This window comes from Dipodomys ordii, unplaced genomic scaffold, assembly GCF_000151885.1.
Source record: "Dipodomys ordii isolate 6190 unplaced genomic scaffold, Dord_2.0 Scaffold147, whole genome shotgun sequence".
NCBI lineage: Eukaryota > Metazoa > Chordata > Mammalia > Rodentia > Heteromyidae > Dipodomys > Dipodomys ordii.
In genome coordinates, this window is record NW_012267363.1 from 1,601,702 (window position 1) to 1,628,251 (window position 26,550).

Genomic DNA, 26,550 nt, shown 5'->3' on the forward strand with positions numbered 1-26,550 from the left:
GCCTGCCTTCCTTCCTTCCTTCCTTCCTTCCTTCCTTCCTTCCTTCCTTCCTTCCTTCCTTCCTTCCATCCTTCCTTCCTTCCTCCTTCTCTTTCTCCTTTTCTTTTTCTTTTCTTTTCTTTTTTTTTGGTAGGTTGTGGGGCTTGAACTCAGGGCGTGGATTCTGTCCCTGAGCTTTTTCAGCTCAAGGCTAGTGCTCTACCACTTTGAGTCACAGAGCCATTTCCAGCTTTCTGGTAGTTAATTGGAGATAAGAGTTTCACAGGCTTTCCTGTCTAGACTGGCTTTGAACCGCAGACCTCAGATCTCAGCCTCTTGAGTAGCTAGGATTACATGAGTGAGCCACTGGCCCCCAGCTGACACTTTTTTTTTAGCACTAAGTATGTCCCATGAAATATCTGGGGCATATTAAGAAATTGTTTGTTGTTTATTTGAAACTCAAGTTTAACTGAGTGGCCTGTATTTTATCTAACAAACCTACTCTATGTAGTACTTTGCCTTCTATCCACATTCTGTCTATCTATCATCTATTTATTGTACTGGGGTTTGAACTCAGCTCTTGCTAGGCAAGCACTCTACCTCTTGAGCCATACCCCCAACTCTTTTTGCTTTAATTATTTTTCAGATAAGGTCTTGAGTTTTTGCCCTGGACCATAATCTTTCTATTGCCATAAACAGCATAACTGGGATTACTGGCATGTATAGTACCATGGCCAACTTACTGATTGAGATAGGATCTTAATAACTTTTTGTCTGTGCTGGTCTCAAACTACAGTCCCACTGATCTCCGCCTCCTAAGTAGCTTGGACTACATGTGTGAGCCACTGTGTCTTTTACTTTTTAGATGTTTGCAGTGCTAGAGATGGAACCCAAAGCTTCATGCATATTAAATCATCTCTGAACTACATCCCCAGCCCTTGCCTTTGATTGCAGTAATAGCCCTATGAAGCAGGTAGTCAAGGATCCTCTCCTATAAAATGATAAACTAGAAGAGGTTCATGAGAATATGAGCAGAGCTTGGGTTTTTTTTTGTTGTTGTTGTTGTTTTCTGGTCGGTCGTGGGGCTTGAACTCTGGACTTGGGTGCTGTCCCTCAGCTCTTCAGCTCAAGGCTAGCGCTCTGCTTGAGCCACAGTGCCACTTGGGGTTTTCGAGTGGTTTATTGGAGATAAGAGTCTCATGGACTTTCCTGCCCGGACTGGCTTTGAACCTTGATCCTCATATCTCAGCCTCCTGAGTAGCTAGGATTACAGGCGTGAGCCACCGGTGCTTGGCGGGGTTGGGTTTTTGGAGGCTTGTGGTCGGAGGTGCCAGGTTAGAGCCCTGCACAGAGAGGAGGCAGATCTGGCACTCCATTGGCCCAAAGCCCTGGGTCGGGGCCAGGCACTGGCTTCCTTGTGGCTGCTAATAAGACATGCACAAGACAACTTGGGGTTTACCAGCTGAGCACAGATGTGTTGAGGACAGAAGTGGAACAGATGGGGGGCTCCTCAGACTTGGGTGGCAGGACTTCCAGGTCCCTTCCACTAACACTTACCCACCTGTCTTTTGTGCATGCCGCAGATGATCAGCCTTGTGAGAAAGGTAGGAGCAGTGTTTTTCCCTGTGTGCACCCGAGGCCCCTCTGTTCTGGAGCATCTGGAGCTGGAGGGGCTGCTTTTTCTGCCCCTATCTGGGTAGCTGTACCCAGATGTGTGGGGTGGGACTAGGTTCATGGCCTTGGGGACCCATCCTGTGTGCCTGACATGAAGAGGGTCATCCTTCCCTATCATCCAAAAGATGGGGGTTTAAATGTGGAAAAATGAGTGAAATAGAAGGATTTGTCCTGGGACAGCCAGACTGTGGGCTTTTTTTTTCCCCAAGCACCCCCAAACAGCTTTCCCAGAATTCACTGGCTGGTCAGGGACCAGGTCCTTCTGGGTATGAGGATGCATTCAGTGTAATCCACTCACATCCTGTCATCTGCTTGGTTCCCAGAGACCTGCGACTGCGAGGGATACTTCAAAGGGCACTATGTGGGTGAGTAGCAGGGCTCTCCTCTCTCCCAGTCCATGTGTGGCCTCAGGTGTCAGAACTAGGGAAAAAGGAAGGCAGAGCTACCTGGACCCCAGAGACTCAGCTGAACCTTGGCTGCATGCTGGTTGCCTGTAATCCTAGCTACTCAGGAGGCTGAGATAGGAAGATCATAGTTCAAAGCCAGCCTGGGTAGGAAAGTCCATGAGACTCTTATCTCTAGTGAACTACCAAAAAGCCAGAAGTGGAATTATGGCCCAAGTGGTAGAGTACTACCCTCGAGTGAAAAAAGCTCAGGGATAGTACCCAGGCTGGCACCAAAAAAACCAAACCAAACAAAATCCAAAACAAAACAGGCCTAGGAGATGCTTTTCTCTCCCATCCCCTAGTGTTTGGGTGAGTGGAAGGGAACACAGCACTATGTGTACTCCACTTTTATCATTATCATTGTGTTTTAAATTTCTGTGTGTGTGTGTGTGTGTGTGTGTGTGTGTGTGTGTGTACGCACGCGTGCACGCCTGGGTACTGTCCCTTAGCTTTTTCATTCAAGACTGGTGTTCTACCACTTGAGCCACAGCTCTATATCTGGCTTTTTACTGCTTACTTGACAGTAAGAATCTCATAGATTTTCCTGCCTGGGCTGGCTTTGAACTCTGATCTTCAGATCTCATCCTCTTGAGTTGGATTACAGGGATGAGCTACTGTTGCTCAGCTAGCAGGCAATTAACAAACAAACAAACAAAAAAAACCCAAAACAAAAAACTTTTACTTTGAAGTAACCTCCAACTTACTGAAAAAATTGTGGGAATTGTACAGAGAATTCCCATTTACTCCACATCCCACTCACTGGTTCTTAACACTCATAACTTGTTCCCTTTTCTATATATGGCCTCTTTCTCCTGAGGCTCGGGGGGACTTAGTGTCCACATCATGTCCTTTACCCTTGAATTCCTGTGTGCGATTTCCCTAAGGATAGGGACATCCTCTTATATAATATTGGGATGGTCAAATCCTGGAAATGTAACATGCTTACAGTTTTATCATCTATATATGTGGCTATTTCTAGTCTCCAGTTGTCCCAACAATATCTCTAGGAGACCTACCCCCAATCTAGAACCGCCCACTGTATTTGTACCTGCATCTCCCCGCCTCTACCCCCAGGCCCTATCACAGATTACACCATGGAGGCCCAGAGATACTGTGCCTTAGACACTAGAGAGTTTAGATGTGGTGACTACTCCATGTCTGGCTAGGTAGAGAAAGTCTTTCCTGAGGTATCATAGGCCAGACATCCCCATGTCCCCTTCCTAAGCTGGTCTTCGGAGAAGCTTCCGCCTGGGTTGCAGAGAGAGGCCAGGTAGCTCACAGGAAGGGAAGATGTCATCAGGAGCTGAGTCTCCAGAGCTGCTGACCTATGAGGAGGTGGCCAGGTACCAGCACCAGCCCGGCCAGCCGCCCCGCCTGGTTGTTTTGATTGGTGAGTGATGTCCTAGGTTTCCAGGAGGTGGGCTGGTAGGGAGGAAGATCAGCAAAGACCCCATCAGCCTGCTCTTGGTTCTAGGATCTCTGGGAGCCCGACTGCATGAGTTGAAGCAGAAGATGGTAGCTGAGAACCCACAGCACTTTGGCGTTGCTGTTCCACGTAAGAGGGCCCCTGTGGGGATTGGGGTCTTTGTGGGCACACACGAGTGGTGGGGGGAGTCCATTCCTTGTGCTTGTCTTAATATTTTTGATACTTGGGTCTGAGGGACCTTCAGGCGCCATCCACTATAGGCAAATTGTGAGACCTAGGCATGATAGGAAGGGACTCACTCTAGTGCTCCACTAAGACCTTTGAGACTCAGAGGACTCACCTCAAGGTACCACCTGCTTGGTTCTCCCTGGGGAAGGAGGTGAGTTGAAAGCACATGACAGGCAAAGTGGCAACCTTGCCCTGACAGTGGGGACCTCCACAGGAGGAGGGGAACTTCTACCCTCCCCAGCCCGATGACTGATTCTGTCCCCTTAGATAAAGGAGCTTGTGAACTGAGATAGGACATCAGGAGTTGCTTATATACAAGTCACGAGAAACTTTCAGATCTGTCCCTGGGAGGAGATCTATGATAGGAGTGGTCAGATCCATCCACTTCCAGTTACTTGACAGAGAGATTTACCTCCCCACATTTTTAAGACCTGGAGCTATCAGGGAAGGCAGTGATTTTTATGTTGGTTGTTGAAATGTAAATAGGAGTTTTCCAAACAGAAGAAAAGAAGGGTTGGCTATGGAGGGAATAGCATGTACAAAGGGATGAATGTAGAACCTGGGGTAGCTGGGCTGGGGACTGGAAGTGAAGCTGATCAGAGGTTTGTAGGTCATAAGGGTCTTACAGACTCATTAAGAGGTTTCGAATGGAAACAGTAGGTACATAAAATCATTCATTTGTTTGTCTATATTTTTTGAGGTACTAGGCATCCAATCAAGAGCCTTATGATGCTAACGAGGCAAGCATTCTGCCACTGAGCCAATCATCCAACTTAGTAAAAGTTTTTGGGTTTTCTTTGGGTCCGGTTGTGGGGCCTGAACTCTGGGCCTGGGCGCTATCCCTCAGCTCTTCAGCTCAAGGCAAGCGCTCTACTGAAGGTATTTTCTTTGAGAGTCAGCTCTGCCAAACATATCCAGTCTGTATGGAGTGATCTGTTGTCAAGTCTCTACTTTTCTCTCAGAATGAGAAGTCACTGGATAAAGAACTAATCTTCAGCAGGGCCAATTTTATTGGGAGTCTCCTTTGTTTTCAATGTAGAAAACAACGATAAGGAAGTGAGGGCCAGGAAGTTTTCAGCGATGCTTTAAAAGCTCAGCATTGCTGGTGATGTCTCACGTCCATGATTCTAGCTACTCAAGAGGCTGAGATCTGAGATCATGGTTCAAAACTAGCCTGCACAGGAAAGTCTGTAGACTCTTATCTCCAGTAACCACCAGAAAACTGGAAGTGGCACTGTGGCTCAAAATGGTAGAGTGCTCAAGGAAAGTGCCCAGACCCTGAGTTCAAGCCCCATGATAGACAAAAACAAACAAACAAATAAAAAACTTCACTATCAAAGATCACCTTAGTGACTCTGCTACCTATTGGATATGGGTCTCTAGGCACAGTGCTTCTCTGTGCCTCAGTTTTCCCCACTGCAAAATAGGAGACCTTTACATCACAGAGTACTAAGTCAAGAGTGTCAGGTACAGTACCTGACACTCAGGGATATGAATGGAGGCAACTAGTTTGTGCCTCCCTGGGGAGGCAGGGACTCACTGCTGGTCTCTTCTGCTAAGGTGGGGGTATGGGAGGCATCTCTTCATTCAGTTCCTCTTTTTCTTTCTTTAAAAGATACCACAAGGCCCCGGAAAAGCCATGAGAAGGAAGGGGTGGAATACCACTTTGTCTCTAAGCAAGCATTTGAGGCCGACTTACATCACAACAAGTATGTCCACTTGATGGGCTGGTTGCCTGTGTGCAGCAGTGTGCACTTGTATCTGTCTGTCCAGCATTGGACTTGACCTTGGGGAGGGCATGGGCTTCCTAAAAAAGGATGGGGGATACAGAAGAGTTGTATTTAGGAAGTTCTCTTTGACTTTTCTTTTTTTATTAATTTGGGAAAGCCCAGAAACTAAAGTTCTTTCCTCCTTGGGTGATGTTTTAGGTTCCTGGAACATGGTGAATATAAGGAAAATCTCTATGGAACCAGCCTGGACGCCATTCAGGCAGTTATGGCCAAAAACAAAGTTTGCTTGGTGGATGTGGAACCAGAAGTGAGTTCTCGGGCCAGTTGGGCATGTCTAGCTCATGGAATTTATAACTGAGGAGAATGGATATTTTATTGAATACCAGATGCCAGGCATCAGTGGCTTACGCTTGTAATCCTACCTACTCAGGAAGCTGATATCTGAGGATCAAGTTTCAAAACGAGCCCAGGAAGGAAAATCTGAGAGCCTCTTATCTCTAATTAACCATCAAAAAGCTGGAAGTAGAGCTGTGGCTCAAGTGGTAGAGCATGAAGCTTGAGTGAAAAAGCTATGGAACAGCACCTAGACCCTGAGTTCCGGCCCCAGTATCTAACCTTAGTCTGAGGGATCTTTAGTTTGGGAATTGAATGAAGGCTTTGAGCCTCCAAACCATGCCTTTCTATTCTCAAAGACTGCATTACTTAGAAATTATTCATGGGTCTTCTGGTGGCCCATAGACCCAGGACGGTAACTCCTGCTTGGAACCAATGATGTATTAGACTTCACTGAGCCTGTAGTTCCAACAGTGGGGAAACTGAGGCAGGAGGATTATGACCTTGTCTTTTATGGTTTCATTTGACCAACTGGACCATGACAGAGAATTAGATGAAAATACCATGCAAAGCCAAGCTGTTCTTAATGCCAGCCTGCCAGCTGGGGGTGCAGGGAGTCCCTGGGGCAGGTAATGGAGAGGGCGGTCTGGAGAGCAGTTGGAAAGGAAAAAAGGGAGGAGGATGGCCTGACTCTGAGCAGAGCTTCAAAGCCATTTCCAGTTCCGCACACACAGCCTGCTGCGGGCTCCACAGGGACCTGGCCATCTTTTTAACCTTGTCTTTCAGAAAAACTTCTAAGCTTTGAACTCAAGATGGATTTTTTTTTTCCTTTGTAGAAGCAGATCTTTGATTTTTATGGTATAAACTGTAAGCTTTATTTTACAGAAGTTGGCTTGAAACACATTTTCAAAAGCACACTTTAACTTTAAGGGAAAACTCATACAGAATTACTGGGAGCTGGTAGTCAAAATTCAAAATTTAAGTTTGAGAGAGAAAGAATGTGTGTGTATGTGTGTGTGTGTATGTGTTTTCCTGGCATTGGAACTTGATTTCAGGGCCTCACACTTTTGCTCGGCCTTTTTATGGCGGATGCTCTACCACTTGAGCTATGCTTCTACTTCTGCATTTTTACTGTTTGATTGGAGATGAATCTCATAAACTGCTGTCTGGCTTTGACCCTCCATCCTCAGATCTGAGCTTCTTGAATAGTTAGGATTTTAGGCATGAGCACTAGAATCTCAATTAAGAAAACAATTTTTTTTTGTTTCTGTTGCTTGTGGGGATTAAACTCAGGGCCTAGGTGTTGCCCCTGAACTCTATCAATCAAGGGTAGCACTCCACCACTTTGAGCCACAGCTCCATTTGTGTTTTTCTGGTGGTTAATTATAGATGTCTCATGGACTTTCCTGCTGAGGCTGGCTTTGAACCGTGATTCTCAGATCTCAGCCTCCTGAGTAGCTAGGATTACAGGCATAAGCCACCAACACCTAAGAATTTTTTTCTTTTTTCTTTTTTTTGCCAGTACTGGGGCTTGAACTAAGGGCCTGGGCACTGTCCCTGAGCTTCTTTTGCTCAAGGCTGGTGCTCTACCACTTGAGCCACAGTTTTACTTTTGGCCTTTTCTGTTTATGTGGTACTGAGGAATTGAACCCAGGGCTTCATGCATACACTACCACTAAGCCGCATTCCCAGCCCAGAAAAACATTTTTGTGATTTTATTGATCTCTATGTATATGTGCAGATAACTGCAGATAATAGTTTAATATCAGAGTTTCAAATAGGGACCCTTAACATTATATAAAAAATGGACTTGTTAATAGTGTGACTTGCAAATGGAAAACCTTCGTCTACAAGCTTGTTCCAAGCCTTCCTCATTCTTGGACTCTCAAAAGGCCCAGGTCTTGGCACAGATTCTGCTTGAGGGTAGGTAGCCAAACAGAAGGTGGCTGAAGAGATCTATGCATATCCGGTTAAACTTCTACCCACAGGATTGATCAGATGGAGAAGAGATGATTAGAACTCATCATTGATGATCATTGGCATTGGGTGAGGATTGGGGGGGGGCAGGAGCTAGACTTCTGAGCTAAGAATTGCTTTCTCAGCTGCTGGACGGCAGGGCCCAGCTGAGCACAGTGTCAAAGTGAAGGATCAGAGGATGTGTGGTTAGTCTGCCCTGTGGAAGTCCATTAGGACCCACATCACCAAGACCTAACCCACGTGGGTTAGGAGATGAAGCTTTCAGAATGAATGTGACACTATTAATTACTATTTAATTTTCCTGAATTTTTCTTCCCCAGGCACTGAAACAACTGAGAACCTCAGAGTTCAAACCCTATATTATATTTGTAAAGCCTGCGATTCAGGAGAAAAGGAAGACACCACCTACGTCCTCAGCGTGTGATGACGCAGCAGCCACGCTTGTGAGTGTCAGCATGGTCGTTGTTCTGTGGAATAGGAATACGGGGCATTCCTGTACCAGGTTGTCCTTCCATCTTGCCTCTGGTCAAGACTGAGGTGGTCACATGACTAGAATGCTTGCAGTAGTGCAGCCAGAAGGGTCTCCCAGCCCCAGCAGGGGTGGCTTTGTCTAGGCTCACTGCCCTCTGTTCCCTCACAAGAGCTTTCCATTCCCAAATAAGGGTCTGACCCCTGTGAGGGCCTGAGCTGAATGTCACAAACCACATTCAATTTGTTAAGCTCCTAAATGAAACCCATTGTTTTTTTTCAATCCAAACACCCTCATACAAAGTCATTACCATTGCTTTCAAAACAGTTTGAACTATCAGCAAATGGTAACAGGATGGCAGGCAGCCCCAGGCCCAACTGGACATAAAGTGAGACCCTATCTCAAAAAATCACCAATGCAAAAAGACACTGGCGGTTTGGCTCCCAGTGGTAGAATGGCTGTCTAGCAAGCTGGGTGTGGTAGCACACACCTGTAATCCCAGCTGATGTAGGAGGATTTGTGAGTTCAAGGCCAGCCTGGGCTGTATAATAAGAACATGTTTCAAAAAATAAAATCAAACAAATGAGTCAAGAGGACATAAGAGAAAATGAGGATACAAGAAAAAGAAGTCTACCAAACAAACCATCAGGTACACAGGAAATGCCAGTTTTGTAGGAAGTCTGACCCTTCCCTGAACCATAGACTGTCACTCAAGCAAAGTAGACTGCAGTCTTTTTCCATGTCCCTCTGGCGGGTCAGTCTTTCCATCTGGTCCATCTCCTTTATCACTCAGCAAGATGCTGCATCCATGCATGTGGGCTGATGATTATATGCATCTGCTAATGTACTTTGTTGTCTGGGTCAGTTCACCTGCTAATTATGAAATCTCACCTTTTCCTGTCCAGATGTGTCCCCCAATGTTAAAGCCAGGAGGTGGGAAAGCCATGGTGAAGCTATTCCAATACAGAAATTCTAACTCAAGAGGCTTATATAGGGGCTCAGCTTTCATTTCTGTTTTCATTTAGTTTTTGAGACCTGTTCAGCTTTTGAGTCCTGTGTCAGCTTCCCAAGTGCTGGGATTACAGGAATGTGCTACCGGGCCTAGCAGCATCTCAGTTTTTATTGTTGTTGTTGGTGGTGGTGGCAGTGGTTGAAGAGCTTAAACTCAGAGCCTGGGTACTGTCATTGTCCCTGAGCTTTTTTGCTCAAGACTAGCACTCTCTCAACTTCTGGCTTTCTGGTGATTAATTGGTGATGAGTCTCCATGGAGTCTTGTGCTTGGGCTGGCTTTGAACCATGATCCTCAGATCTCAAGTTCCCAATTAGCTAAGACAGGTATGAGCCACCCATGCCCAGCCAGCATCTCAATTTTTTTTTTCTGGGGTCCGGTCATGGGGCCTGAACTCTGGGCCTGGGCGCTGTCCCTCAGCTCTTCAGCTCAAGGCTAGCGCTCTACCACTTGAGCCACAGCACCACTTCTGGCTTTTTTTTTGCTTATGTGGTGCTGAGGAATGGAACCCAGGGCCTCATGCATGCAAGGCAAGTGCTCTACCACTGAGCCACCTTCCCAGCCCACCAGCATCTCAATTTTTAATACGTGTCCTTTTATAGGATTTTCATGTATGTAAGCAGACTCCAAAATACATCTGGAGAAGTTATTTTTAAAAGTCAGAGTTTAGTTTAATACTGAATATGTGTCTGGTCCTTGAGAACCATCCTATGGGCACAATTTCTGTTCATTTTTTTGTGACCCACAAATTGAGATTTCTACCTTCTAATCGATTAAGCTAAGCCAACATGGGGTAAGCAATGGCACAATGGAAATGAGTTACCTGAAGGGGATCTTTCTTTAGTGTTTTTTTTTTTTCAGGATTGTGACTTTTCATTGAGTGCCTGGAATCCTAGCTATACAAGATGCTGAGATCTAAGGATCATGCTTCTAAGCCAGTCAGGGCAGGAAAGTCTCTGTGAGACTCTTATCTCCAGTTAAATACCAAAAAAGTCAGAAGTGGAGCTGTGGCTCAACTGGTAGAGTGCTAGCTTTGAGCACAGTAGTTCAAGAATAGCACCCAGGCCATGAGATCAAGCCCAAGGACAGGCACCAAAAACAAAAACAAAAAAAGACTGTGACTTTTTTTTTTTTTTGAGACAGGATCTCTCTAATGTTGAGATCCCCCTGCCTCAGCCCAGGGCTTTGTACATGCTAGACAGACTACCATGAAGATATATCTTTTATAGTTTTTATAATGACCTAACCTGGGCACAAAATTGCCATATAACACAATAATTTTATTTATTTCTTGTTTATATGGTCCCGAGAAATCAAACCCAGGGCCTCATGCATGCTAAGCCACATTCCCAGCCCAACACAATACTATTTTTGTGCCAGTACTAGGGCTTGAACTGAGGGCCTGGACACTGTCCCTTAGCTTATTAACTCAGGGGTGTCACTCTGTACTTGAGCCACTGTTCCACTTTTGGCTTTTTATTGATTAATTGGAGATAATAGTCTCATGGACTTTTCCTGCCCAGACTGATTTTAACTCCTCAGCTCTCAGCTTCCTGAGTAGCTTGGATTACAGGCATGTGCCACTGGCACCTGGCTATTTATTTAATGATACAGGGCTACTTCTGTAAAACACTTTGAGGAATGAAATGTCATCTTGCCTACATATGTGGATATAAATTAGACATTCCCCAAACATGGCTTTCAGTCTGGAAATGATCAATGGCTACTTGGTGATACCAGTGGCTATGTCATGGCTATGTCTATTGCCCTGTAAGTTCCTTTGAAGTTTGATATGCTATCACTACACTCTTATTTTCCTTTGTAGTTGATTATTAATGGAGCATACACATCCACTCATGACTTTGAAGAGGAAAGGGAGTTGTGAGGGGGGAACAGCCCCAGCCATTCCATATGATCCCTTTCTTGACAGGATGAAGAGCAGCAGGAGATGGCCGCCTCTGCTGCCTTCATCGAGCAGCACTATGGGCATCTGGTGGACACCGTGCTGGTGAAAGAGGATCTGCAGGGGGCCTGCGCCCAGCTCAGAGTGATCTTAGAGAAAATGAGCAAGGACTCTCACTGGGTCCCCATTAGTTGGGTCAGGTAACTCATTTCCAGAACATACAGGCTGGAGGAGACCTCAAAGGCCATGTTGTCCAGCCTCTTTTCCTTTACCACCAATGACTGAAGTGCGGAGAGGGGCAGACATTTCCACAAACTCCATCCTCAAGAAGAGTTGAAGTGGGGAGCCTTATTTATGTTTTTTTTCCCTGTGTGTGTATCTGTATATGCGTGTGTGCGCACGTGAGCGTGTGTACATGTGTACGTGTGCCAGTACTGGGCCTTGAACTCAGGGTCTCACTCTCTTGCTTAGCATATTTCACTCAAGGCTGGCACTCCACCACTTGAGACACAGTTCCACTTCTGGCTTTTTGCTTGCTAATTGGAGATAAGATTCTTATGGACTTTTCTGGCCCAAGCTGGTTTCAAAACACAACCCTCAGATTTCAGCCTTCTAGGTAGCTAGGGTTATAGGTATGAGCCAGTGGTGCCCAGCTTGTGGTTGGTTTTTTCTGTTGTCCTCTGCACTCCTTCAGATCATGCTTTGAAAAGGGAAGTTCACACAAGTCATTCATGTCATTCTTTCAGATCTCACAGACACGTTGACCTTGACTCTTTAGACCAAAGTAGACACTGCCTTTTTTTGCTAGGGTGGTGGTGAATTGACACAATACCAATCTGTAGCGATCTTTAAACTTTATAAAACATTCTCCAGCTTTAGTGGAAGCTGAGTTGTTTCACTCAAAGGAATTTTCCATGTAGTTGAAGTTCTCTTGTCTTCCAGCCTGAAAATGTTAACTTTTTTTTTTTCAGTTAACATCTTTTTGATAGTGCTTGCCTGGTAATAGAAGAATTGAAAGTCCCACCTTTTTAAATAGTGAGCACACATGTGAAGTTTTGCTGGAAGACTGAGGCACACCTAGCCATCCTCATGAATTACTGCACTACTCCATACTACAATAGTGTCTTTTGGGACCTGTGAGGGAAGTTAAAGCTTCATGTCCCCTTTCTGAATGCCCTTATCCTCCTGAAAAAAGAGTCCTCACTTTGTTCCCACCACAGTCCTTGCTAGCCTGTCCATACCTTCAGATTACTGGGGCTTCTCCTGTGCTGGTTTGTGAGAAACCACGTAACTGCTGCTGTCAAAACTGTGTCTTACCACAATGAATCCATTCTGTCAAAATAAAAGGATATGAACTCAAGAGTGTGGGCCTTGTGATCTTCTGTCCCAAAGTGATTGACATCACCCAGGAGTTGTGATGCCTCAGCTACTCAAACAGCAAGTATGTGTGAGGCTTTTAGAGACATGATCTGATCTTTGTCTCCCAACTTGCTAGGATTACAGGCATGAGGCACTGTGCTTAGCTAGAGTATTGAATACTTGTTGTTTCCTTTTATTTTATATTTACTTATTTTTGTGCCAGTATTGGAGCTTGGAGCATGAACTCAGGTCCTGGGTGCTGTCCCTTAGCTTTTTTTTTGTTTTGGGTGGGGGGTCCAGAACTTTGGGGCCTGAACTTTGGGCCTGGGCGCTGTCCCTCAGCTCTTCAGCTCAAGGCTAACGCTCTACCACTTGAGCCACAGCGCCACTTCCAGCTTTTTTCTTTTTGCTTATGTGGTGCTGAGGAATCAAACCCAGAGCCTCAGGCATGCAAGGCAAGTGCTCTACCACTGAGCCACCTTCCCAGCCCCTATCCCTTAGCTTTTACATTCAAGGCTGGCACTGTAGATCTTGAGCCACAGCTCCCTTTCTGAGTTTTGGCTTTTTTTTTTCTTTTTGGTAGTAGTTCATTGGAGTTGAGAATCTCAGTGTTTTCTGCCCTGGCTGGCTTTGAACTACTATCCTCAGATCTCAGTCTCCTATAGTAGCTAGGATCACAGGTGTGAGCCACTGGCACCTGACTCGAGTATTGCTTCCTGCCCCCTCCCCCCAGTCATGGGGCTTGAACTCTGGGCCTGGGCGCTGTCCCTTAGCTCTTCAGTTCAAGGCTACTGCTCTACACTTGAGCCACAGTGCTACTTCCGGTTTTCTAGTGGTTGATTGGAGATAAGTGTCTCATGGACTTTCCTGCCCAGGCTGGCTTTGAACCATGATCCTCAGATCTCAGCCTCCTGAGTAGCTAGGATTACAGGCATGAGCCACCAGCACCCGGTTATAACTCTTTTCTTGTAGCAATGGTTACATTTCTCATGATCTAGTCATTTAGGGTCCTTCTGAGATTCTCTAGGCTGAACACAGATAAACCCTGTGCATGTGTGAGATGGTAACAAGAGTGTCCACATGCCTGCCAGTCTAGCTCCGATGCCCTGCGGTCATAGTGGGGTTTGCGATCACCCAGCCTCTTCAGAATGCCCTGGTTTCCCACTGTGATTCTCACTAGTTCGCGGTCCCTTACTTCTCTACTTAGGCTGCAAAACACAAGAAGCCTGAGATGAATGAAGAGGAAAGTACTTTTTTTTCCCTAGACAGGCATGCACCACCGGTTCCTGGCAATATTGAATTCTTCTCAAGTGGACTTGATCTTGGAACTATTCTGTAGAAACCCAGGCCAGGGAAGGAGACCACCTGTAAGAGGTGAATGGCATAGGCAGAGTTGTTTATTAGGCAGCAAAGCTGGCATCTAAAGTCCATTCCTATAGAGAACCACCATGGTGGAAATGGTCCCCAGCTCTCAAATCTCACTGCAGTGATTGGTCCTCCAGTCTGGACTACAGAATTGAGCAGCAGGTGATAATTCTGTTATCCTGCTTTTCATACAACTCAGTGTATATTTTCTGCTGCTTACTCTGTTTTTACACAATTCTCATATGAACTGGCAATGATTCTTTTTACCTATATGATAAAACAAGGTGCTAAAATGTGCTAGCTTAACTGCCATCAAGGTGACCTCCCTGTCCCCAGGACAAGCTGTGTCTGCAGCTGTTTTTTGGTGCTCTATCTGTGGAAAGGCTAGTGCTCTAGGGATGGAAGTCATGTAGAAGGCACATCTGTTTTTGTTCATAAAAAGCCAGTAGTTTATTTTAATGCACCTGCTCACAAATATATGTTAGTAGAATGCAATTCCAAATCCCACTCCAGCTAGCAGTACATATGTTCTGAGCTCCTGGGGAAAGTGTTTGCAAAGCTTCAGCATTCCACACCAAGAAATCCCATTGAAACCTTTCAAGATGTACTTTTTCTCCCTCCCCCTCCCTGCCGCCTCCCCCTCCCCCTCCCTCCCTCCTCCCACCCCTTTTTCCCCGCCCCCCGTCTTTATTTATTTATTTTTGGGTTTGGTCGTGGGGCCTGAACTCTGGGCCTGGGCCCTGTCCCTCAGCTCTTCAGCTCAAGGCTAGGGCTCTACCACTTGAGCCACAGCGCCACTTCCAGCTTTTTTTTTCTTTTTGCTTATGTGGTGCTGAGGAATCGAACCCAGGGCCTCAGGCATGCAAGGCAAGCACTCTACCACTGGGCCACCTTCCCAGCCCTCTCCCCTGTCTTTAAATACAGGCAAGTCTCCTACCTGTATCAACAGCCAGAGAGAATGTAAGCCCTAAAATAATTTCCTAGGTCAGGTATGTTAAATGATTGGCAGTGTGTTGCCATTCATTGTCCATATCTGGGGCAGACATCACTCATTGATCACAGAACTCTTCTGCCTATGGCTTTTTCAGGACAGTGTTCAGTTGGTTGGATTAGCAGGTATCTCCATCTTATTTAGTGTCCAGGGGCAAGTAATCTTCCCTGAAACATACTCCACTTGCTACAGAAGATGGTCTTACATGACAGGCATCAGTCATTCACAGGGCTCCAATAAGGTAAGCATTAGAGAATGGTGCAAATATCTACACGATCTAAAGTATGTAGATAAATTGTTCATCTGCTTATGCTACCTACAAGTCACAAAATCATACAATGACAGCTTTTGATGACATGTCAAATAATTACTGCAGCTGTATCAAGCCTATTTTGTGTGTGTGTGTGTGTGCGCGCCAGTGCTGGGCTTTAACTCAGGTCCTGAACACTGTCCCTTCATTTTTTCACTTAAGGATGGTGTATGACCCCTGGAGCCACACCTTCACCTCTGAACAGAAGTGTCTTATGGACTGGCTTTGAACTGAGATCATCAGCCTCCTGAGTAGGATTACCTATATGAACCACCAACGCCCAGTTTGTTTCTCTGGTTAATCTATTTCATTCCCTCCCCAACATACATACACCCTTTATATTCTCAACTATCACTTCTTTAACAGACTGATAACCAGGTGCTGGTGGCTTATACCTGTAATCCTAGCTATGTAGGAAGCTGAGATGTGAGAATTGCCAGCCTGGGCAGACCAATCTGAGAGACTGTCATCTCCAATTAACTGACCCTATGCTAGAAGTGGAAGTGTGGCTCAAATGGTAAAGCATCAGCCTTGAGCAAAAAAAGCAAGAGTGTGAGGTCCTGAGTTCAACCCCCAACACTGGCATGGGCCTGTGAATGTGCACATACACACAGAATGAAAAACCAGTTAGTTGCAAAAGGCAATGAGTGATAAGAGAAGTTTGTTATTTTTGCCTAATGCTAGAAGCTAAGCTTCCTAAGTAGGGAGAAATTTCTTATGACCACAGATGAGAGGAAGAGCCATGTCTAGAAGTGAAATAAGCTATGTATCAGACTCCTTTGAAGCTAAGGGATGGACCTAAGACCTAAGTTAGACCACTTGCATGTATCTTGCATGATGCCAGTGACACAGTATGGCGGGACAATGGAAGGCTTTTCAAGCAAAGGCAGTGGTGGGATATACCCAGTTCCTCTGTAGTGATTCTAGGCTCAGCGGTGAAGGCAGCACCTCCTCAGACCAGGCGTGCCCAGTCAGGCAATATGCAGCTGGAAGTTTGGCCCTGCAGTCTCTAGGAAATACTAATGAATTTATAGTGTTTCAAATTGATTTTGAATTGAATTTAAATTGAGTTTAATTAAATTTATATTTAATTGAATTTTAATTATCTCACTACTTATACCAGACAAAATTGGTTTTTGGTGCTTGCAACTAAGAATTCATGCTGATAGAGGCTGAAAGATAGGAGAGCCTTGTGCATCATAGTGAAACCACCAGCCCACTATGGAAAAATGGAAAATGAGATAGGGACATATTTTTGCATTAAAAAAGTGCCAGTCACAAATAAGTGAAATGTTGGCAGTAGCGTATAGAGACTGAGAAGTAGGACTTCTCAGAAGGAAAACAGGTTAGAATGACAGCCAATTTAGGTATGGGGAAGAGGAAGGCTCAGGTTAAAAAGGAGCACAAGAATGTCTCAATAATACAGTGGAACAGCTTTCTTCTTTTGGTGGGTGTGGAATTTGAACTCAGAGCCTCACAGTTGCTAGCCAGACATCTACTGCTTAGCTCCACCTAATTTTTGTTGTCATTGGTCATGGGGCTTGAAATCAAGGCCTGGGCACTTGTCCCTGAGTTCTTTTGTTCAAGATTTGTGCTCTACCACTTTGAGCTACAGCTTCACTTCTGATTTATTATTGGAGATAAGTGTCTCATGGACTTTCCTGCCTGGGTTGGCTTTGAATCGCGATCCTCAGATCTCAGCCTCCTAAGTAGCTAGGATTACAGGAATGAGCCACTAGCTCCCAGCTATCTAGTTATTTTTGAGATAAGACCTTGCTTACTGATTGAACAACCCCCATTAGATTGTGAACATCCTTTTTTTAAAAAAATTTATTCCTGCTGTAGCTAGGATGACAGGCATGTACCACTCACTGTACCTTGCTTCTTCCTTTGAGTTAATCTCATTGGCTTTTCTGCCCAGGTTGAACTGGAACTTTGATAGTCTCCCATCTCAGTCTTCCACTATTCCCAGCTCAGAGCTTAGAGTCTTGTGAACTCTTGCCTGTGCTGGCCTTGAACCCTAGGCTTCCTGATCTCAACTCAAGAGTGGCTACAAGTGTGAGCCACTGGCACCTGGCATTGCCAGGTTTTGACACTTGTGGGATCACAGCTGTAGTGGGCAGGGTGTGTGGAAGCCATGATGAAGCTACCTTTCCTAGTGTGAACTTTTTATTTATTTATTTTTATTTTGCTTTTGTTTTGTCGGTCATGGGGCCTGAACTCTGGGCCTGGGCACTGTCCCTCAGCTCTTCAGCTCAAGGCTAGCGCTCTACCACTTGAGCCACAGCACCACTTCTGGCTTTTTTTGCTTATGTGGTGCTGAGGAATTGAACTCAGGGCCTCATGCATGCCAGGCAAGCACTCTACCACTAGCCACCTTCCCTAGTGTGGGCTTTTTACAGAAGAACTTGTAGCATTTGTTTATTCCTCGTGTTGTCTAAACCTTGATGCTGTCAGGGTCAGCCTCATGTCTGTGTCACCTCACCCCACTCTTTCTTCCAGGATGGTGATGTCAGTGTATGTTTTGAGTATCCCCTGCCCTTGTCTCTACCTCTTTCCCCACCTCTCTCCCTCATTAAGACCTCTTTGCGTACCTCCAATAAAAGGCCCATTTTATGTTCTGAGCTTTATTGAAGCAATCTGAGGCTGAAAATTCAGCCATTCTGCAGTGTCTTGAGATACTATGCAGCCAAAAATTAAAAGGAAAAAAAAGAGAAAAATCCAGCATCCTGGCCAGGGAAATTTCTTGTGTCTTTTCCACAGTGTGTAGCCTTGTATTCAGTGAGGAAGAGAAGAAATGGGGAGGAAAGGGAGAGAGAGTGAGCGAGAGCGAGCGAGCGAGCGAGAGAGAGAGAGAAAGAGAGAGAGATCATTTATATAGCACTTTCCATTTTTTTCGACGAGGGAGGGAACCACTTAGTCATTACTAGTTATGTCAAATAATACAAAATGCCCAAATGACAGTACTTCAGAACAGTGACATACACTTGTAACTTTGGCACAGCTTTAAAGCCACCAAGCCTCCTGCTAACTAACATTGGAACAAATCACTTCTGCTCAGTCTCCTATAAAGCCTCAACGCTGATGACAGAAGACAATATCATTTCTTGTGTGGGGAGAAGAAAAGCCAAAGAGCTCTAAGGTTTCTGAATGGATGACCAATCAATATCTATGAGATAAGCAAAACTCTTTCCCTATACTGGGCCCCTTGTTTATTTTCTCTCCCTCTCTCTCTCCCTCTCCTCTTCCTCTCCCTCTCTCTCACCCTCTTTCCATCCCCCTCTGTGTATACTGGGGCTTGAACTCAAGGTTCTCATGCTATCCCTTAGTTTTTCCCTCAAGGTTAATGTTCTACCATTTGAGCTACACCTCTAGTAGGTTTTTACTGGTTATGTGGAAATAAGAGTCTCAGGGACTTTCCTACCAGGGCCGACTTTGAACCATGATCCTCAGCTCTTAAGGTCCATGAGTAGCTGAGATTATAGGCATGATTCACTGGCTTCTGGCTTCCTTATTTGTCATCTATGGGGCTCTTAGGGATTTGGGTGGCAACTGTGAGGAAATGTTCCATAATAAAAAGTAGACATACCTAGTCATCTTGTGAGACGATATATTTTGTTGTATTTTTGATATAGCGCCTTGAATTCTGGAAATAAAAAAATCAGAAAGGTTCCTGTCAATAACCAAGCACTGATACAGCTGAAAATCTAAATTCTAAGTTTGGCTTAGAAACACTGCGGGTGGGGATGCTTGCAAAACACTGCAGGTGGAGCTGGGTTCTCATGCCTGTAATTCTAGCTACTGAGGAGGCTGAGATCTGAGAATTACATTTTGAAGCCAGCTCAGGCAGAGAAGTCTATGAGACCTTTATCTCCAATAAACTTCTCAGAAAAAGCTGGAAGTGGCACTGTGGCTCAAGTGGTAGAGGGCTAGCCTTGAACACAAAGAAGCTCAAAGATCACACCCAGGCCCTGAGTTCAAGCTGCAGGACCAGCAAAAAACACAACAACAAAGAAAAACAGCCTGGTGTCAGTGGGTCATGCCTGTAATCCTAGCTACTCAGGAGGCTGAGATCTGAGGATCACAGTTCAAAGCCAGCCTGGGCAAGAAAGGCCATGAAACTCTTATCTCCAATAAACCACCAGAAAACCGGAAGTGGCGCTGTGGCTCAAGTGGTAGAGGGCTAGCCTTGAGCTGAAGAGCTGAAGGACAGTGCTCAGACCCAAAGTTCAAGCCCATGAACGACAAAAACAAAAAAAACTGCAGGCACCCCTTACCTTTTGCTTTTGCTTTTGTTTTGTTTCAAGGCAGGGTCTCTATATAGTCCAGCCTGGTCTCTTTATATAACCCAGGAACTTTTGATCTTGAGCCTCAGCTTCCTGAGTACTGGGACCACAGGTGGCTCCTCACCACCTCATCTCCCTTTGAAGGGTCATTCCTAAGTGAAGCCAGTCAACTACATATAGAATCATATGCCTCCATCCTTATCCATTCATCCTTATTTATGAATGAGGTATGGAGGAAGATGCTACCTAATAGTTTCTGAAATCCTGACAGGATGGCTTTTCGGTAGAGATGGCTTTAAATGTTTGTCAACAGCTATAACTCTTTTCTTTTTTTTGGTCGGTCATGGGGCTTGAACGCTGTCCCTGAGCTCTTCAGCTCAAGGCGAGCGCTCTACTGCTTGAGCCACAGCGCCACTTCCAGTTTTCTAGTGGTTGCTTGGAGATAAGAGTCTCAAGAAGTTTTCTGCCCAGGCTGGCTTTGAACCATGATCCTCAGATCTCAGCCTCCTGAGTAGCTAGGATTACAAGCATAAGCCACCAGCGCCCAGCTATAACTCTTTTCTTGTAGCAATGGTTACATTTCCCATGATCTAGTCAGTTAGGGTCCTTCTGAGATTCTCTAGGCTGAACACAGATAAACCCTGTGCATGCGTGAGATGGTAACAAGAATGTCCACATGCCTGCCAGTCTAGCTCCGATGCCCTGCGGTCATAGTGGGGTTTGCGATCACCCAGCCTCTTCAGAATGCCCTGGTTTTCCACTGTGATTCTCACTAGCTCCCGGTTCCTTACTTCTCTATTTAGGCTGCAAAACACAAGAAGCCTGAGATGAATGAAGAGGAAAATACTTCTTTTTTTTTTTTCCCAGACAGGAGTGGGTAAGGGAAGGAAGGCATAGTAGGTATGAATGCTGGGCTGCACAAGGGTAGGGGATATAACCAGGATCCTGAATCCCATAGTTCTCACACAAGGGTAGGGGATATAACCAGGATCCTGAATCCCATAGTTCTCATGGCCTGGAAGGCCTTGCAGTGCCTTCTGGGAAACATGCAAAGTTGTTGGTTTCAGAAATGACCGTTTTCATCTCTACTGCCCACTTAAGAGCTCCACTTAATTGGTCTGGGATTGAACTTGGTTACTGGCATTTTGTAAAAGTTCCCCCAAGGATCGAGAGCATCTGGTTTCTACTATGAGGAGGGAAGGGATGTCTGTGGATAAATCACAAATGGCTGATGACAAGTTCTAGATCCTCTCACTCCCTGTGGGCTTCAGTTTTCTTTGAGATATCCCAGGATGTAGGAAAGGCATCAGCATTCCTTCACGCACCTCACTCACTCCCACCAACCTTGAAAAAAGCCTTGACTAAATATTAGTATTTTTTTTGCCTTTTCTCTGTGTAAGTACTGGGTCATGAACTCAGGGCCTCATGCGTTTGCTCAGCTTTTTCATTTAAGGTTGGTGCTCTGTCACATGATCCATCCCTCCATTTCTGGCTTTTTGCTGGTTAACTGGACATAAGGGTCTCTTGGATTTATCCATCAAGGACAGCTTCAAACTGTGATCCTCAAGTCTCAGTCTCCTAAGTAGCTAGATTACAGGCGTGAGCCACCTGTGCTGGATTTTGCATTAGTATTTTTACTTAAATGTCTCCTAATTCTCGCCTTGATTTCCTAATCTTTAAGATTAGGAAATAATATACATTATTTCACCTTTTTATTCCTTGTGGCAAACTTACAATAATGAGGAATATTTGTGGAGCCAGTTTCAGGGGGACTATATTGTCATCTCAGTGATGAGGCTATGGTCTGAATGTCTGTGTACACCCAAATGCCTATGTTGAAATTCTAACCCCAAAGACATTACAAGATGAGGCTCTGGGGGTGAGATTAGCACCCTTATTAAAGTCTAAGAGAGCTGGGCACCTGTGGCTCAATCCTAGCTACTCAGGAGACTGAGATCTAAGGATCAAGGTTTAAAATCAGCCTGGGAAGACAAATCTGAGACTCCAGCAAGAAGTTGAAAGTAGAGGTGGGGCTCAAGTGGCAAAGCACCAGCCTTGAGTGAAAAAGCCAAGCAAGAACCTAAGGTTCTGAGTTCAAGCCCCAGTACTAGAACACACATGTGCACGCGTGCGCGCACACACACAGACACACACACACACACACAGGTATGTGTGTGTGCACATGTGCAAAGTCTGAAAGAGACTCTGCCCCCTCTACCCTGAGAGGCTACAGTTAAAAGAGAGCAGCTCTCTATGCAACTAGGGGTGGCTCCTCACCTATACCAATTGAATTGCCAACAGCTTCATCTTTAGATTTCCCAATTTCCAGCACTGTGAGAAATAAACCATTGTTGTTTATAAGTCACTCGGTTTATGGAATTGTAGCAGTGAACTTATGGAAATGTAACAGCAAAACCATACTGTCATTTCAAGTGCACACAGTGCATTCTTGTGACAAAATGGAACTAGACCCTGAAAAGTGTCTTAGATGAAATCAAAGGTAGAGAATGGCTTCCGGTGTTGAAGTCTTCCTTCTCTCTGGCCTGATATCTTTGGCCCTCTCCCACTAAGCCAGTGGTCCTCCTGCTTGAGAGTATACTGCACTTACAAACTAGAGGGAAAATCCAGTTTGGCTTCTGAAACAAACAAAACAAAACTGTCCTGCAGAGAAAGAACACTACCTTCTGGATAAATATTCATTCCAGCAGTCCACTTGGGCAGGGCCTCGATGCGCATTGGCAATTTTCTGACATAGCTGCTTATTTTCATACTCGATTTTGTCAATTTTCTTTTGCTCACTCTGGTAAGAAAGTGATCACATGACTATATTGTTCCCACCCACAATGGCTGAGCATTAATCCCCCCAGCTCCAGGGATGATAGGAAAGGGGCATACTGGGGGTTCCAGGGATCATGGACCCATGTTTAGAAAGCCAAGTATGCTGAGTATGGGGGACAGAGTGTTAGGTAGGTATTTAGAAGGATCTGGGGCATTGGATCACTTTAGGACAAAGATAAAAATCAGCTGATGTTAAGAACAAATACCTGTAGTTTGCTCAATTTTAAAATGTGAGGTGAATGGGCCAACGGTGGTTTGGTATCAACTGCCGGCTTCACTGGAACAGATGATAGAAGAACAATGTTACACACAGGAATCCTAGAAGTCTCCCTAAACCATGCCCATCCCAGGAACCCTACAGTGTGGAATTCTGACCCTGCAATGTCTAGCAGTTTCAACTTGGTTGAATTTTCCCAACTAACATTTTTTTTTTGAGCAGAAGTGAAAATAGGGTGAAGTCTAGAAAAAAAGTTTATTTGTACAGTTGATTACTCTTTCAATAAAACAGCCTCTCTCTCATTCAATTGGTCACTGAAGTCCTATAATCTAAATCTCTTAGATGAAACCTAAAACTTTTTTTTTGTCAGTGTGGGGCTTGAACTCTGGGCTTGGGCACTGCCCCTGCACTCTTCAGCTCTACCGCTTGAGCCACAGCAACACTTCTGGTTTATTGGAGATAAGAGTCTCATGGACTTTCCTGCCCAGGCTGGCTTTGAACCATGAACCACCCTCAGATCTCAGCCTCCTGAGTAGCTAGAATTATAGGTGTGAGCCACTGGTGCCCAGCTACACCTAATTTTTTAAATACCAGTATAAAAGGGGTATATTGTTCAGTATATTGAACTGAGGGTTTCATACTCTAGCTTGCTTTGAAGCCAGCCTGGGAAGAAAAGTCCATGAGATTTAACCACCAAAAAGCTGGAAGTAGAGCTGTGGTTCAAGTGGTTCAAGCTAGCCTTGAGCAAAAAAAAGCCTAGGGACAGTATTCAGGACCTAAATTCAAGCCCCTGTACACACACACACACACACACACACACACACACACACACACACACACACTCACAGACTTTCCTGCCTGGGGTGACTTTGAACAGCAACCCTCAGATTTTTGCCTCCTGAGGAGCTAAGGTTTTAGGCATGAACTACTGGTGCCCAGCTCTAACTCTTGGATTTAAAGAGTTTAAAACGTGTGTTTCTATAATATGGAATTCCCTGATGGATAAAAAAAATTTTGATAGCCTTATTTATGAAGATCAGTAGAGGACATATCTTCCTGCAGCCAAACATTGTCCTGACTTATTGTCAGCATTTCTATGGTGACCCCTCTGGTACCTCTAATGATAGGGTCTAGCCCCAACTGCCCACCTACCTATTTGTACTCTATTCTTGTGAGATGCATAGTTGCCGAAATCCAGTTTTTTCTTGAAGGTTGTGGTTTGCCTATGATTAGAAACAATAACAGGATAGGCTAGATAATCCAGGGAATTGTTCATCTTCTCTACCTACTTTCACTTCAGAAATGAGGTATGTAGGCTCCTCTGTGAGGTACTAAGCCATTTCTATGACAGGTTGTCATAGCTACTCAGTTATGACATCAAGGACAAGTCTTAGAATAGCAGCTGTAGAGCACTCCTGGGTGTCTCTTGGCATCTGCTTTTTAAATTTATTTTTTACTTAAGTATTCTTGAAACGGACATAAAATTTGTGTATATTTATGAGATGCAGAGTTAGTAATTCAATATAGGTATATAATGCTTAAGATCAAATCAGAATAATCAGGGTTTTTGTTTTTTGTGCCAGTACTGGGGCTTGAACCCAGGACCTGGGTTGTTTTTTTTCTCAAAGCTGGTGCTTTACGACTTGAGCCACACCTTCACTTCTGACATTTTGCTGGTTAGTTGGAGAGAATAGTCTCACTGACTTTCCTGATCAGGCTGGCTTTGGACCATGATCCTCAGATTGTAGCCTCCTGACTAGCTAGGATTTCAGGCATGAGCCACCAGCACTTAGCTCGATATTCAGCATTTCAGTCTCTTCTACTATTTCTTATTCTATGTGCGGGGCTCCTTTGTCCAAGAATAAACCTGGATGCATGTCAAGATAAGGGATGAGGGACTCAGGAGCTCTCACCTGCCTGAAATGTAGGTACTGGTGACACTGGAAGAAAAGGAAAGTGTGCTGGGATGGGTAGGATGGACCAAGTGTGGTGGGAAGAGGGAGAATTCTGAGCCTCCATGACAGACCTGGGTCTATAAGCCAAGTAGTCTCTAGTGCCATGGTTTCCTCAAACCACTGGCTTTTCCAGAAAGTGTAGGAGGATCTGAATGGTAATTTGAACCAATTCCTTCATTTTGCAGATAGAGACACAAATCCAGAGCAGCAGCAAATTAGCTTGAGAACTAAATTAGTGACAGAGCTAGATTCAGAATGTGGGCTTTTGAATTCTAGGACTATATTTGCCCCATTAGAGAAGGAAATCTGCCTTTCATGGCAGTGGGGGAGAGATCTGCTTTCTTCTGGGGGCAGAGATTGTCATTGGTCCTTAGTGGGAGCTCTGGAAGGGCTGAGCTGCTGACCCCATGGGGCTCAAAACAGCCTGCTCTAGGAAGGGCTATTAAGGAGAATGAATTTTCTCCACACAAGCACAGGGTGATAGGACTAACACAAATCACTATTGGTGCTGATGCTTTTATCTTCCTCCCTCCTCTTTCCTTTCCTTTTTTCCTTCTCTCCCCCTTTTCCTTCCTTCTTTTCCTTCTCCCTCCTTCCCTTTTTCTTTCCTTCCTTCCTCCCTTCCTCCTTCCTTCAAGAGGATCTTACTATGTAGCCCAAACTTGGCCTCAAACTAGACCTGCCTCAGCCTTCTGGGTGCTGGGATTACAGGCTAGGCATGTTCTTGAAGGTCACATTTAAGCTTTTTTTTCCCTCTCCCCTGGTCCTGGGGGCTGAACTCTGGGCCTGGGCGCTGTCCCTCAGCTCTTCTGTTTAAGACTAGCACCCTACCACTTGAGCCAGAAAGCCACTTTCTGGCTTTTTTTCTGCTATGTGGTGCTGAGGAATCGAACCCAGGGCCTCACGCATGGGAGGCAAGCACTCTATCACTGAGCCAACTTCCCAGCCCACATTTAAGCTTTTGAAACAAGACTAGGAGTTAGATGCTCTGTATCCCTTATTGGAAAGAGAATATATGTAATGAGATATCAAGGGTCTGAAACCCAAGTCTAAATACAATTTTGTACAGTACTTTCAGTATGTCTGCGTTTCGACTATGACCTGTTACAGAAGGTAAGTCGCAAAGGATTGCCCTTGTGGCATGTCCACACTCAAAAGTTATAGATCTTGAAAACATTTTAGATCTCCAGACCAGGAATTCTCAGCTTGTATTATTATTATTTCCTTTTTATAGTTAGCAGTAAAGGTAGGAGAGGTTAAGTAATTCCTGGGGGTCAGAACTTCAAGCGTGGGCTTGCAAAGAAAGGCAAACTTTTTTTTTTTCTTGTGCCTATTACTGGGGCTTGATCTCAGGGCCTGGGCGCTGTCCCTTAGTTTTTTCTGCTCAAGGCTGGTGCTTTACCACTTCAGCCAGAGCTCCACTTTGGGCCTTTTGTTAATTAGAGATAAGAATCTCATGGACTTTCCTGACTGGCTTTGAATTTCAATCTTCAGATCTCGGCTTCCCTAAGTAGGGAAGATTACAGACGTGAGCCACTGGGGCCTGGCTAAGCTCACACTTTCAAGCTCCATGCTGACTTGCCTCTCGTTGAAAATAGCTGTGCCTCAGAGTTGGGGATTCAAAGACTTAGACTTACCTTGGGGCCGGTAAACTGGGCATGGACTCAGCAGATCTGGGGTGGTGAAAAGTCTGCATCTCTGACCTGGCCGGGGGTTGGGGTTGGGATGTCCCGCAGCAGGGACAGATCTCAGGGCTGAATCCTAGTATCCCTGACATCCTGAAAAAGCACCTTGGCACTCTGCATTTGGTTGCAGTGAAGGAAGCTTCTGTGATCCCCAGCTTATGAACTGCTTTAGCATCAGGGTGGGAGAGGACAGGCAGCTTTTCCGCGACAGACCTGCTGCAGGATCCTGAAGGGGCGAGGGAGTGGGGTGGTAGGCGTCCGCGCCACGAGGAGGTGGCACCGCCCCCACCCATGGCTCCGCCCCACCATATGACTCCGCCCCAACCCATGGCTCCGCCCCTACTCACCACGCCCACCACAGCCCCGCCCT

The 26,550-nt window shown here is 45.3% G+C and overlaps 2 protein-coding genes across 2 annotated transcripts in view; one reads left to right on the top strand and one right to left on the bottom strand.

Annotated features, from left to right (window-relative positions):
• Mpp3 (membrane protein, palmitoylated 3 (MAGUK p55 subfamily member 3)) overlaps nt 1-11,383 on the top strand; it is a 26,661-nt gene extending 15,278 nt beyond the window's left edge. Inside the window, exons 10-17 of the mRNA XM_013031942.1 lie at nt 1,563-1,583; nt 1,977-2,018; nt 3,325-3,489; nt 3,574-3,654; nt 5,369-5,462; nt 5,682-5,790; nt 8,114-8,236; nt 11,202-11,383. Of these exons, the coding sequence (XP_012887396.1) occupies nt 1,563-1,583; nt 1,977-2,018; nt 3,325-3,489; nt 3,574-3,654; nt 5,369-5,462; nt 5,682-5,790; nt 8,114-8,236; nt 11,202-11,378 (812 nt within the window). The 3' untranslated portion in view covers nt 11,379-11,383. The remainder of the gene's footprint in view (nt 1-1,562; nt 1,584-1,976; nt 2,019-3,324; nt 3,490-3,573; nt 3,655-5,368; nt 5,463-5,681; nt 5,791-8,113; nt 8,237-11,201) is intronic.
• A 6,493-nt stretch (nt 11,384-17,876) lies between these two features.
• On the bottom strand, nt 17,877-23,816 carry LOC105997546 (chromosome unknown open reading frame, human C17orf105). The gene is made up of 6 exons (XM_013031989.1): nt 23,693-23,816; nt 22,530-22,600; nt 22,167-22,285; nt 20,166-20,289; nt 18,789-18,845; nt 17,877-17,970 (listed from the first exon to the last, which is right to left on the bottom strand). The coding sequence occupies exons 1-5, from the start codon at nt 23,814-23,816 to the stop codon at nt 18,789-18,791; spliced, it is 495 nt and encodes a 164-aa protein (XP_012887443.1). The 3' UTR covers nt 17,877-17,970.
• Nucleotides 23,817-26,550: the final 2,734 nt, after the last annotated feature.

Coding starts and splice junctions, on each gene's coding strand:
- LOC105997546 (XM_013031989.1), bottom strand. CDS start 23,816: ATGAACAATTCCCTGGATTATCTAGCCTATCCTGTTATTGTTTCTAAT. Junction 22,286..22,529: donor TAAAATTGAGCAAACTACAG/GTATTTGTTCTT, acceptor CTTTCTTACCAG/AGTGAGCAAAAGAAAATTGA. Junction 20,290..22,166: donor AATGAATATTTATCCAGAAG/GTAGTGTTCTTT, acceptor TGTGTTTTGCAG/CCTAAATAGAGAAGTAAGGA.